A 14,632-nucleotide genomic window follows, 5' to 3' on the forward strand; every position below is an offset into this window, starting at 1 on the left:
CACCTGCCAGGGAGAGTGAGGTGGGTGGAGACCCTCTGACATGGTTACTAGAGTCCGCGGAGGTGAGTGATGAGAGTATGAATCTATACTTTGATCAGTCTGTCCCACTGTGTAACTTTTTGCTGGAGTGCTTGCTACCTGGGTGCAGGTGATGTAAGGTACACACCACTGGGTGGTTCAGGACGGGGATCTTGCCCGAAGGCTGAGCTGGAAAGGCAGGAGACAAAGGGACCTCCAGTAGTGCAGCCAGATTACTCAGCTGGGACCCTGGGATCCCATCCCTGGGATCTCAGCTGACTTCAGAAGGCCAGGGCTGCTGACAGCACAAAGGGGAAAGTACTAGAGGTCCCACTGAGGCCCAGCACCCCGTGAGAATTCTCATTTGATACTGAGTAAGCTCAGAAAGTCTAGATGATCGCGAAATAAATCAAAAACATATGACTATCACAATAATGGTGACACAGAAAAGCATGGCATGTTGGAACCAAAGCAAGAGGGGTTTTTTTGTATTATGAGGTGAAATTAATTAGCTTAGTAAAATTTTTTCAAACTGGGAGTTGCCACTGAAATTCAAGGCATTATAAACTCTTTTCATTTTATCACTGGTGATTACTCCCTGTCTATCTATGCCAAGGTGGTATTTCAAAGGACTGTGCCTAAGATCTATTTGTGCATTACCAAGTCTGGTAATTAACAAATGCTTTCAAGTAATGAGAGGGCTGAAGCTGGGGGTAGGACGGGGAGCAAAAGACTTAGGAACAAACACTGAATTTCTTCCCCCAACCAAATTGTGGCAGGAACTGCAACTATAAGGGTTAAAATAAAAACTTCACCAGGAAAAGCCCAAGGCCAGACGGCACCTGAATCCAGCTTCCATCGCCCCTACTAGCCAGTTATGTTTATTCTGAACTTTTGAGCCCTCCCAACAGGCAGGGGCCAGGACCAGGTTTAAAATTAAGAAAGAAAATGGCCGTGGGAGCACTGGCAAAGAATTTTTCAGGGATACGATTTTTTCCTCTACCCTTGGATGCTGCTAGATTTATCTTAGGCAAAGATAGGTGGGGTATTTTTTTTTTGCTTTTGCTTTTGAGATAACACATCTACAGACGCTCACTGAGTTGCTGATGGTAATGGTGAAAATCAGAGCTGTTTCCTTAATTTCAAATTAAGTGACGAGAGTGAACAAGGCAGTTTAGTTCAACCCTCAGAGGATGAATTAAAAGTAAGACCAGGCAGAAGAATCTCTAATAACTCACCAAGAAAATTAACAAAGATATGCCAAAGAATGACGTTAGCTCGTATTCAAGCATGTGCACGTACACACACTCACACACACTAAATAATGTTAGCAGGAAGTAATTTAACTGACTTTTAATAGTGATCCATGGAGTAAATGCAATTAATTTGGAAATTTAATTCTTGGTCTTTAGGGAGGTACTAACAGTTGAACAGTAGATTATTTCAAAAAGGTGGCTGAAAGACTGGCGTGTACAAAAGGGAAAAACCAGGAAGAAATGCGTGGATACGTTCACAGAATGGAACTGAGAATTGGGAAGGGAGCTTAGCAATCAGTCCGCCTCCTTCTCCGTGAAGAAATCGTTCTCCAAACCCCTCACTGTAGGAACTAAGTCTAACTTACAGACTATGGGAATTAAATCTAATTTGCTGCTAACATTTTTTATGGTATCTTTGGAGGAAGAAGACAGGAAGGAGAATGGAAACCAGGGCTGGTGCCAGACCTCAGGGAACTGGACAGAAGTATAATGTCCTCAGACGAAGCCGACGTCCTGATTTCTTCCAAATGTGGGAGAATGACGCGTGAGTGGCAGCCCCAGGTGACAACATTTAAGAATAATTCCTAGAAGCGTTCCCTAGAAACTAGCACCCAGGGACCCGGCCACACGGAGGCCCACATGGGCACAGCAACCCTGTGACCACCCACTGGCTTTGACCTCAGAGTCATTTCACGTGCAAGTGCCTTAACGATAAAGGGCAGAACCTCTGATAGTAAATTTAAATTCCTACAACACCCACTCCTGCAAGATCCTACACGCTTGTATCACGGGGTGGGGGTGGGGTTCCATTTTCTCATTCACTTAACAAGCATTTACGGAAGTTCACGTTTGAGTTGAGTAACGCAGGGATGCTCGCGGAGTGGATGGTTGTAAATGAGGCATCAGCCGGTTCTGTCCAGCACCTGAAAGGGGCTCTGAGCAGCTTTGATGGACACACGGACCACATTTACCTGAGCTATGACGTCTGAGATTGAGGCACATCCGACCAGGAAACTGTATTTGTGTTTTAAGAGAATGCCAGCATGGGTCCATGCCTGCCAGGAAGGAGAGAACAGGGTATGAGATACACCTTTGGGATTAGGTTATTTCTGGTCGTTATGAGTCCCTGAGCATTCCGGAAATAGAATAGAAACGCGCCCCCGCCCCCCCCCCCGACCTTAGTAGCACAGGTTTCATAAATCTTTGATTGGTAAAATGACTGTAACTCAGCCTGGTGGCTATAGGACCACATGAGACTTTTAAGTGGAACCAATGACTGCACAGTGTTTATCTGGTACCAGTTCTGTGCAGACTAGTGTACTGGTCTGTGTGCCTGGCAGGAAACCTGGCTGAATAACCAGGAATGGGGGACCAGTGGGAGTCACAAAGCGCAGCATTCTCCATCTGTGAAGCATGTTCTAATGAGGGCTCTCAACTGGATCCGAGTGACTACCGTCATTGCAGGCACTCACTCACTGATCAGGGTTCTACTATTTCCTGCTCTTCAAGTTTGGGCGGGATCCGACCTGTCACTTCGTGCCTTTGAGGAAAATTAAGAGGAAGGTCCTCCAAGGGTTACAGACAATGAAAGTTCCAGGGGATGGCAGGCTTGGAGAAGGTTTGAAGTTCAAAGTAGGATCTGCTTAAGCATCATCCTTCTAACCGGTAAAGGCTGACCTGAACTGACAAAGAAATAACATCTCACGTGAGCTCAACATAATCAGACAAGTATGATTTATTTCCTAGGTCTGTGTCAAGACTTTATGTAGCTGCTGCTACATCTACTTCCTCCTCAGCTCGTAGGGCCTAAGGTGCTAAATGTGAAAAGAAATGCAAAGTGTAGAGAACATTTGCAAATTGTGGCTTGTAGGCTATCTTTGTTGACCAAAAGCTGTCTGGACAATAAGGTTTGTGATTTGCAAATATTATCTCTCCAACAAATACATCAGGGCCATGCTGCAAGGTGTGTGTGTGTGTGTGTGTGTGTGTGTGTGTGTGTGTGTGTGTGTGTGTGTGTGTGTGTGTTTGGGGGTGATGATATGTATTATTTTGGTTTTTACTAGCAATCTCTTACTACTGGGCCTTTTGGGGGAGTTGAGAGATGAAACATGGAAGAAAAGGGTGTCCATCACAGATGTTCTGGTGTTAGACTGAGCTTTGGAAACGTCCGTGGCAAATAAACAAAGAAGGGAAGTGGAGCACAGGGCACTAAAGAGTCTGCGGGTCACTTTTAGTCCTGAGTCCCCTGAGTTCACCGTATAGTTGTAATTCTTCTACGTGTTTACACAGTCCCAGTACAGACAGGAGGGCAGGCGTTAGAGCAGAATCATGGACTCTGCTGAAGAAGCTGGGCTTTTACTCTCTTAGGCTGTGAAAAGGGTCAGTCCATTCAGTTCTCTCACTGCTTTGAAAGCAATGCGGTGCCACCTCAGTCCAGCCTGGGCCCCGTGGGGAATCTGGTCCTCACACTCCAACCCCTTGGCTGTTATCTTTTTGGGGTAGGGGGTATGGGAACAGGGGGTATGCATCAACTACCAGAGTAAACACACCTGGTGATAAGCAAGAAAAAGAAAATCCAGGTACAAGCGTTCCAGTGGCCAAATTCTCCACCTCAAGTGATGTCATGACAACTGAAAGTCGGGACCTCCGGTGGACACTAAGGGTTTCATATCTAAGGCTCCCTGGTCCACTGGTAGGAAGTTGTCAGATTCAAGAAGGCCGCGCCCCCATAGCCCAGCTACGGGCACATTAAGACTTTTGATGACATCTGAGAGGATGGACCACATACATTTTTACATTGCCTCATTCCTCCGAGGATTTGGGGCTAATGCCATACCTCAGTACCTCCATTCATCTCACACGTCTAAGGTATATAGAACTGGAGGTAAGGAGTGGTAGAAAAACCTATATAGATTATCATATGTTAAAGTCTCCCTCCAAGGGTAATTTAAAATGGAGCCCAAAGAAAAGGTTTATTTTCTAGCATTAGACATTGTGGGAAATAAATATAAATATATATATATATATATATGTATATATATATTTGGCTAAGTCTCTTTTATATCTATAACACAGATGAATAGGAAAAAAGCATTCTCTGAGAACTCTTCAGTATCAGAACAAAGAATTTAGTCTATGGAAGTCAGCCACCCTTAGCTAATCTAGCAAAGCTGGCTATTAAAGTAATAAAATCCTATCAGTATATTCAAGCGAGTCTTATTCTAAAAAGCTTTGGGTGCTGAGACCACACAGGTGGTAAGTTTATCTGAAAGCTGTTCTGATCCCTTGATCCTGAATATATCAGAAAGGAATTTATATTTGAATCAAATTTTCAAACAAGCTCTCTTGCCTACCGCCAGAACTTGTGGCAAATATAGATAATTCTCATAAAATCAACTGAAAAGATGGGCTGGTTAAAAGTCAGTGGTCAGTCGGAGCCCTTCTGCACTGGTGGTGGGGACGTAAAATGGTGCAGCAGCTGCTGAACTCAGTGTGACGGGTCCTCAAAAAATTAAAAACAGAATTACCATATGATCCAGCAATTCCACTCCTGGGTATACACCCAAAAGAATTAAAGCAAGGACTCAAAGGGATATTTGCACACTCATGTTCACAGTGGCATTATTCACAGCAGCCAAAAGGTGGAAGTAACCCAGGGGTCCACTGCTGGATGAAAGGGTCAACAAAATGTGGCTTAGGACACATACAAGGAATACTATTCAGCCTTAAAAAGAGGGACATTCTGACACATGCTGTACACAACACACATGAACCTTGAAGACATTTTGCTAAGTGAAATAAGCCAGTCACAAAAAGACAAATATTGTATGATTCCACTCACGGGGTACCGAGAACAGTCCAGTTCACAGAGACAGAGGTAGAGGGGTGGGAGCCAGGGGCTGGGGGAGGGGGTGGGAGTTAGTGTTCAATGGGGAAGAGACTCGGCTGGGAAGATGGAGGGGGCCGAGGGTGGATGGCGGTGACGGGGGCACCACAATGTGGAAGCACCTAATGCCACTGAAGCGGGCACTTAAAAACGGTTACGGCGGGAAGTTTTATGTTACATGGATATTATCACCATCGGGAAAAAAATGTGGTGGGCAGTGAAGACAGCCTCAGATGTGTTGGCTATTTTGGGGGGGAATAAGTGGAGCCATGTCCATTTCTGGGTTGCCAGAGGCTGGGGGAGGGGAGGATGCGGAGTCAGTGTTTAACGGGAATAGAGTCGGTATCCCAGGATGAAAAGAGTTCTGGAGGGTCACAGCAACGTGCATATACTACATGCCATTGAACTGTGTACATAAAAATGGTTAAAATGGTAAAGTTTAGCTTGTGTATTTTTTGACCATAATTTTTTAAAATAGTGCCAACGATCTTCTCTACTCACCATTGCATCCATAAAAGGGAAGGCAGCAAGATACAGGAAGGCCCTTCGCGTTTTGTTCCCCACTGACTCATCCACATGGTGCAATTTATTGATGATGTAGTAGCCTAAGTCACTATATGCTGCAAAAGGTAAAACAAAACGAAACATGGCAATATTTAGAAAACATTATCCTTATAAGCTTTTTTTTTTTTTTTGCGGTACGTGGGCCTCTCGCTGCTGTGGCCTCTCCCGTTGCGGAGCACAGGCTCCGGAGGCGCAGGCTCAGTGGCCACGGCTCACGGGCCCAGCCGCTCCACGGCACGTGGGATCTTCCCGGACCGGGGCACGAACCTGCGTCCCCTGCATCGGCAGACGGACCCTCAACCACTGCGCCACCAGGGAAGCCCAAAAGTGTTTTTTTTAAATAAATGTATTTATCTTATTTTATTTATCTTTGGTTGCATTGGGTCTTTATTGCTGCGCGCGGATTTTTCTCTAGTTGCGGCGAGCGGGGTCTACTCTTCGTTGTGGTGCGCAGGCCTCTCATTGCGGTGGTTTCTCCTGCCGCGGAGCACGGGCTCAAGGCGCGCAGGCTTCAGTAGTCGTGGCACGCGGGCTCAGTAGTTGTGGCTCGTGGGCTCAGTAGTTGTGGCTCGCGGGCTCTAGAGCGCAGGCTCAGTAGTTGTGGCGCACAGGCTTAGTTGCTCTGCAGCATGTGGGATCTTCCCGGACTAGGGCTCGAACCCGTGTCCCCTGCCTCGGCAGGCAGATTCTTAATCACTGTGCCACCAGGGAAGCCCTCAAAAGTTTAAAAACAACTTTAAATATAATATTTGGGTTTTGGTACAAAAATTAGAAAATTCAGATGAGCAAGAGGAAGAAACTCATCTACAATCTCATTCACCCCTCTACCCGGAAGGGGTCACAGCTGACACTCTAGGTTCTAATTGCCCAGTTCTTTTACAGGTGTGTGTGGTGGGTTATGGGTGGGTGTTTTAACATAACAATGGGATACCATACCTTTCAATAAAAATTTTAAAGCTAGCTTTTCACTGTTTGTCATTCCTTTTGTATCATTTTTTGGGGAGGAGGGTGGTAACGGGGGGTATAGTCTCCCCAGTGGAAAAATGCTACCTGTGTGCTTTCCAAGTCCCTCCAACGTGAGGACCTGTGACCAGTGCGTGACGGGAATATAATGGGGCTTAACCAACCCAGGCTGAAAGAATGTGTTGGTGCCAAAGGGAGAGAAAGGAAGAAAGAGAGGCTCTCCTAGTGTCTGCTGGGCGTGCTGGCAGACATTGTTAGTAAAGGTTAAATGCAAGGGTAAGCTATCTGCTACCTCATTGATACAATGTTTAGACTATACAGGAAAACACTGATCTTTGCGTTTTCATAGCACTCTAATAGTAGCGTTCCCGCTGTGTTCATTCTTTTATAAACATGAATATTCATGTACTTGACAACTGCAGAAGCTGCTTTGAAATCAGAAAGGAGATAGAATTTAGTGTCTCTCTCACTTTGTGAAACAGTAAGAATCCCTTCCCCCATTTCAAAGCTTGGGGGACGACTTATTACCATATAAACTGGTAAAAAGAAATAATCCTCCATCCTCTGTCTAACTGGGATTAGTCTGGAATTATGGGGATGTTGGGTTAAGTGTGCGCTTCAGGATGATATCAAAGTTATTTAAACGTATATAAATAGAAACCCCAGCGAGGGTAGAGGTACAAGTAAGTGATTTCAAGGGGCAGGGGGCTGGAATGGCCAAGACATCCGGCATACAATGCTGGTGGGACAGGCAAATGCAGGAGAGGAGGTCCCAGTCCTCCCAGGAAGGTCAGAGGTGGAAACCAAGAGGCGAGCTGCCAGGTGAGCCCAGGTTGTCAGGCGTGGAGCCTGGCGGGGCCAGCAGAACCACTGTGGCAGCAAGAAGAGAAACCCAGGAGGGAGGGTGGCACTTGGCAGAAAGAGAAAAGTCTGGGGAAATGGAATTAGTTATGGCCAGGGACCAGGAAGGCAGCTGTGATGCCCTGCTTGCATCGGAAGGCACGTGGGTGACCTGATCCTGGAAAGCAGGAGGAAGCCCTGCAGCCTGACTTGGCAGCGAGGTGAGAAAGGCTTTCAGACCTGAGATCAGCGGGTGGAACACAAAGCCGGGATTAAGACGTTGCCGGATCACACACGCAGCTTACTTTGGGTGCCGAGATTTGGCAATTGTGGCTGCTGTTGATTCGTACACTCCTTTTCATGCAGTCAAGCTCACTGCGCCGAGACCTGCGCCGAGATGGTCCTGACCCAGCCCATCCCACGGCCCCTCCCAGCAGAGGCCGCTGCCAACAGGAAAGGCAGCCACGCTGGGCGAGCAAAGCAATGCCAGGTGCGTGGCCCCAGGGCTGGCTCCGAAGAGCTCAGGAGCTAAAATCCCCTGGTAAAGCTTAGCGCCAATACAAACGCCAGCTGACTGGTCTTGACTGGATGGCTAAAGCTGGGACCTTGGGACTAGAAAAGGCTGAGATCCGAAGGGCAACGTGTGGGTTGACCTGTGTCCCCGCACAATTCATTTGTTGAGCCCTAGTCCCCAGGGCCTCAGAAGGTGACCTTATTTGACAACCAGGTCATGGCAGGTATAAGTAGCTGAGATGGGGTCACACGGGAGAAGAGTGGGCTCTTGGTGTCCTTCTAAAAAGGGGGAGTTTGGACACAGAGATAGACACGCACAAGGAGAAGCCCAGGAAAACGTGAAGGCAGAGATCGGGGAGATGCTTCCACAAGCCAAGGGGACAGCACACGTTACAAACCACTGGAAGCTGGAGAGGGGCCTGGGACAGGTTCTCTGTCACGGCCTCAGAAGGAACCAACCGCACTGCCACCACCTCGACCTTCCAGCCTCCAGACCGTGAGACCACACACTTCTGCTGTCTTGTGTTGCTTTGTTAGGATAGACCTAGCAGACTCATATAGGTGGCTTCTAGGAAGGAGAGAATTATTTTCCCGTGAGACTCTAGGGTAATGGCAGGAAAAGAAGGGACGTGTGAATCTGAACAGCTGGGAGCAGGGCGTGCAGTTTGCTCACGTGGCCTGAGTGTATAGAGACCAGTGTAAATAAGCTCCTCTACTTCCGTGACTATACCTAAGTGTACCAACTTATTAGACTCTTTTAACTAAAACACCAAAAAACAGTGCCTTTACGCAGAGCAATGAAGAGCTGACATCTAAAGTTTAACAGGGTCTGAAGAACTGCTGGGTGCTGAGCTCGACCAAGCCTCTGACCCTGCCAGGATGTTCCTCCCACCTCACCCCCTTGCTTTGTTCAGAATGCAGCTCCGGGGTCCCCAGGGGCCAGGGGTACTTTGAGACCAATGGGCCCAAGGACGCTTTTGCTTCTCTTTACTTCTTGTCCTCCTTTAGCTACTAGAGAAAAACTTTGGAGGCCAAGAGAAAAAGCTTTCTTCCCATCTTTCTTCCTTCCTTTTACTCCTCCCATATGTAGTAGAAGAAGAGTCTGGTTATAATTACAAAGGTTGTTCCCACCCTGTGAGCTGGGAAAGTAAAATCCCAGAGGCTGTTTTCCACCCAGTATCCCCTCACCCTCCCCTCCCGTGTCCCAGAGCTGTTTCTGGCTGGAGGTATAGGCTGGGGGTAATTCGTTTGGAGTACTTTGCATAGAGTCTATAATTACCAGGCTAGCTGCCTTAATGACATTTAGTAACCTTCAACGTCTATAAGCTGCCTTACCGAGACTCTTCTGAAATAGCTTATATTCCTTAGGAAAAGTAGAACATTAGAAAGAAAAATGAAGCAAGGTTTTTGAATAGATGTAAATGGAGTTCATGGCCTGGCTGCAGCAGGAGGACAGAGACTTAACCTATTTACAGGTAGACAGCTTTGTGCTGCCCAAACAAGAAACAGGAAGGGCCATTCAAATCCCTAGCTCCTCTGACCTCAGAATTATTTTCCCGTGAGACTCTGGGGTAATGGAGCAATGGACCGCTCCAGAATCACTGGTTCTCAAACTTGTTCATCCAGAGTCGCCAGCACTTGTTGCAAAATGCCATGAAATTTATTATGAATCAAAATAAGCCTCATTACCTGTAATTTTCCCATGGGAATTGAAGAAAAAGCCCTCTTTCCATTTTTAGTAAAAGAATAATATGTACATTTCCAAGGGGCAAACTTGGGAACCCTTATTCTAATTCTAATTCCTTAGTTCCCGTGTTTAAAAGTCTCACAAGTGCTACGGATTGACCCACTGCGTTCTGTTTACCAAGGCTCCTGCAACTTGGGTATCTTGAGCCAGGCTCCAGGTACACATAGAATAGATATCAACTTTTTGGCCAGTGGATCTTCAGATTTCAAGTCTGTCAGTCCAACACAATTCCAAGTGTCTACTCATTTGGCTAATCGCATAAGGTTTGGGGCGGGACATTTTCTGGGGCCATCTTTTCCTCACCATCTCCACCATACATTCCTGGGGAAGTGCCTGTGTGATCAGTGGGACCCACTCGAGCCATGTGCAAACGTCTGGGGAAACCCATAGCCGTGTGCAAATCTCTCAAGGAGGAGAGAATGCGAGGCTTACCAGTCTGGTCCAAAAAGAGAAAAAAATCAGAGGAAATGAATATGAAACACAAGAAAAAACATTATTTACAGCAAAGGTAATAAAAAAGGACCTAGTGAAAGTTCTCTCCTTTATTGGGGCAAACACAATAACAGAGGAGCCTACAAAGGAGTTTTGGGTCCTCTCTGACCTGAGTCTACCTCTAACGTCCCACTGTGCTCAGTAAACGGATGCCCAGATGTGACACCAGGTCAGCGAAGGACAGGAGCTACAGTTGAAACTGGTTTTTCAGAGTTGGTGACGCTTAGGTTTGAAGTCCCTTCTAAGTGAGAAGATCCTCCAGCAGTTGGTAGATCATTGGTAGATACTGAAAGTTTGAAATGTCAGAGTTCATCCAGATCGGGGGGGCGGGGGGGAATGTAAGATAGATATCATGCTGGGAATCAGGATTTCTCCAATGGCTGGAGGTGCCATGGAATACACAAACTTAAAAAAAAAGATCTTAAGAGTACCTTGGCTCCAGCACTAGTTCATAACCAAGGAGATTATGCAGACGGACACAATACGTTGAACTTTTCTAAATATTAAAAATTTCTTTAGAGACCATAAGGTTATAAAGCAGTAAATAAGCAGAATATACAGATCTTCCTTGTTGCTAAAGCTGTATTCAACATACTTACATGAACGCTGGAATCAGTCTGCTTTATTCAAGATAGCTGTCCCTGAGATGTCACAAAAAAAACTCTCACTGGTGCCAAAGGCTCCCCAAGGGACCCAGCTACAGCCGCAGAGCTCAATGCCTAATGCCCTCCCTGCTGGTCCTCTTTCTACTTCGCCCTTCCCTGCTCTCCTTCCCTTTCTCTCTTCCTCTCTCCCCGCTTTCCTGCCCCTGTTGCCTAACGGGCTCTTCTACAGTCTCAGGCTGTACACCTCCTTTACCTGGTTACCTGCACGCCAGCACTGGGCATCCACCCTGTTACCTGTGATAGTCAACACTGAGCTCATTTTCTTGCTTTATTCTCCCCCGATTCATAAATGCGAGGGGGCTGTGTGCCCCCCACTTCTTTTCCTCCCCAAGGATGAATATCTTTTATATTTCTCTCACCTCTGTATCCAACTTTCGATTAGTAGGACCTGAATGACGTGCATGTACTATTCGTTCAATAAGTAATTTGTTGGACCACTGATAGGACACATAGGGATTGGACTATTTTAAAGGTGAGTTAAACAAAGGGCATTGCTTTCACTCTTGTTTAGTCAAAGCACCCCACATTCAAAGCAGGAAGGTCAGCTCTACTAATACTAGTGGCGTGTCTGCTTACAGTTAAACATTCATGTTAACAACATCATAAGGGGAAATGGATGAATTGTATCAGTGTTTGAGTGTATCTAACAAAAGAGAAATATTCATTAAATATACAGAAGGCATCTTGCTGGGGAAAGTAACTAATATTGTAAAGAAGAAAATGAATAAACAGGTAGGTTAGGAAACAAAGCAAAAAGAAACCAAGGAGTTGGCAATTAAACTGCAAAAGCATAGAACACGGTGATTCTGTTAAAACCACGAGCCTCAGGCTAGACAGAATTAACAGAAATGTAATAGACAAGGAGAGTCACCATCTGTAATCTTACGTGGCTACGGCAAAATATTCATTTAGAGCACTGGGTCAAATCCTCCACTCCATCTTGTATCAAAGATAAGGGAAAAATTAGAAAGAGTTGTGCTGGAATACATCCAACACTTGCAGAGCCAGTTAAGAGATGACCCATCCCACGAGCCTTTCAGAACCATTCCCTAAGAGAAAGAACTTCTTCCTCCTCTATGCTCTTGGATGCCCTTATATAAATGCTATGGAAAAGTTAGAAGGTCTAGATAACAGAAATAAATCTATTAAGGAGATAGGGAAATAGCACCTAAAAAGGAAAGTTTAAGGCAATTAGACTAGTTTCACCTATACAAAATAATATAGAGAAATTTGGTTTTAAGCCTATCTCACTCTGTGGGCTAAGCTGGTGAACGTGTAACATGCAGCTTCTTGTACTTACTCTAAGCCCTACTGAGGAGCTGTTCATGTGGGGAATACCTACTCATTTCAGTATCAGGCCAAGCAAATACAATTAGGAAGACTGCCTGAGAGCAGACAACGGCTTCTCAAGTCAAATTATTTGGAATATTTGCTTTTCTGTTTATCTGTGTCACTGTTCCCTTGTCCCAAGCACAGATAGCCGAGAGCTGACTGTTAAAGAAGAAATGTCAGTGGCTGTTTCTAGCATTACTAAGACGTGAAAATGGGTTTTAGTGTCTAGTGTAGGTGACATATTGTAAAGCAGAAACTGAATGGGGGGATGTTTATGGATGGTAGGAAAATAATGTTGGAAAAGGTGGAGGATGACAAGAGAGCAACATCCCACCTGGAGCTTGTGGTCAAGGTTATAGGGAAAAATTGGCAAGACCTGAGTACAGAAAAGCTTATGGGATTAGTGAAAAAAAGGCAAAAGGAAGGTGAGCAAAGATGCCTGATACAGCAGACAGTAGAAGGCAAGAGAAGAATCAAACCATTAGGCAGGAAATTGAAATGAGGCCAACAAACTAGAAGAGGGAAAATCATTAAACTTTGAGTTTTAAGTCTTTGAAAGAAATTGACATTGCTTTCTTAGTAACTGTAGAAAGCATCTGTTTGTTGGAAGGAAAAAAAGTGATAGGGCTTCCCTGGTGGCGCAGTGGTTGAGAATCCGCCCGCCAATGCAGGGGACATGGGTTCGAGCCCTGGTCTGGGAGGATCCCACGTGCCACGGAGCAACTAGGCCCGTGAGCCACAACTACTGAGCCTGCGCGTCTGGAGCCTGTGCTCTGCAACAAGAGAGGCCGCGACAGTGAGAGGCCCACGCACCGCGATGAAGAGTGGCCCCCGCTCGCCGCAACTAGAGAAAGCCCTCGCACAGAAACGAAGACCCAACACACCCCAAAATAAATAAATAAATTTTTTTAAAAGGGATAATTGTAAAAATGTCAACAGTGATAAAAGCAATTGTTAAATATATCTGGGATGTAGAACCATTTTGGTTCAAATGTAAGATTTTATGATTCCATTTTAAAATTGAACAACTTGCATTTAACTTGGAAAATGACTTTGATTTTTATTTCAGTGACCAAATGTCCCTCCCAGCAGTGTCCATAACACAGTACACTCAAGTTTTCCTTAATTACTGACATCTAGTAATGAGCTGTTAGCCCCAAAGTCTCATTTGAGCATGACTAAAACAGGGAATGTTGGGTTTATTTGCAAGTAAGTAGCTAAAAGAAAACTAATTTATCTTCCTTTTTAGGCAAAAATTTATTTAGACCCACACTCATTTCACATGTGGAATTTCCTCAAGTACGTACACCATGGATGAAAATGGCCCAGATCAAATGTAGCTGCAGAAGTTTTCTTTTAAACTCAGCGGATAAGTCAGTATTCAGGGTTGAAGTTAAGGGAAAGAAGGCTATTTCCTCTCGGCCCCAAAGCCCTGAAGCTCTGAGCCCAAGTGAAACGATCAATAGCAACGCTTTGCCTGGATATTAGGCCCATGAGAAGCATCCTCTCCTCCATATTGTTCTTAGCACAAAATCCTATGCTGTATTGAAAAGGAAGACCACAAAGGCCTCAGTCTGTTTACTTTGAGATTCACAATTATACGAGTAAACAGGAGTTGACACCTGAGTACGCTGTAAATGGTTGGGGTTAATCTCCTGGCCCTTCATTCACCACGGACACTCATGGTTCTCATACAACCAGTGCCCATTTGAAGACACACAATGGGTTTGTGAAGTGTTGTTCACAGGCCTTTTGTAACTGGGTGCAGTAGGTGTGCCATTCAATTTTTATGCCAGGTAAGCTGAGCTGCTTTGAAGCCAAGAGGTTCTGAGATCATGCCCTTGGGGTTTTTTTTATCACCACCAAGAAGGCAGCAGAAGTAGAACTCCAGCTCTAAAGGAAGGGGCTTTCCTAGGTCTTGGGGAAACCGTAGGCCAGTCACTGTGTGTGATAAAATTTTCTCGTCGTTTCATGGAAAGACTGTTATGCCCACAGTACTGAGCCTCATCTGAAATAGAAACATGGGGCCCTAAAATGAGATAATTTTAATACATAAAACAATCTCATTTGTTTTCACTGCTGATAAGAATTAATCCTGAATAGCACTCACTCTATTTTTATTCTTAAGATTGAGTCTGATAAGATAAACACCAAGGTCCTACTGTATAGCACAGGGTACTATATTCATTATCTTCTAATAAACTATAGTGGAAGAGAATCTGAAAAAGAACATATCGATATACTGCATATATATGATATACATACACATATATGTATGTATACAGCCGAATCACTGTGCCGTACACCTGAAACCAACACAACATTATAAACCAACTATACTTCAATTAAAAAAGAA

The 14,632-nt window shown here is 45.2% G+C and overlaps 1 protein-coding gene across 2 annotated transcripts in view; it reads right to left on the reverse strand.

Annotated features, from left to right (window-relative positions):
• ANKH (ANKH inorganic pyrophosphate transport regulator) overlaps positions 1–14,632 on the reverse strand; it is a 144,673-nt gene that overhangs the window by 49,990 nt on the left and 80,051 nt on the right. For both annotated transcript variants that reach the window (XM_059060282.2, XM_067030808.1), the window contains exons 3-4: positions 5,662–5,780; positions 2,246–2,329 (exon numbers count right to left, since the gene is read on the reverse strand). In XM_059060282.2, the coding sequence (XP_058916265.1) occupies positions 2,246–2,329; positions 5,662–5,780 (203 nt within the window). The remainder of the gene's footprint in view (positions 1–2,245; positions 2,330–5,661; positions 5,781–14,632) is intronic.

This window comes from Kogia breviceps, chromosome 4 (genome assembly GCF_026419965.1).
Source record: "Kogia breviceps isolate mKogBre1 chromosome 4, mKogBre1 haplotype 1, whole genome shotgun sequence".
NCBI classification, from domain to species: Eukaryota; Metazoa; Chordata; class Mammalia; order Artiodactyla; family Physeteridae; genus Kogia; species Kogia breviceps.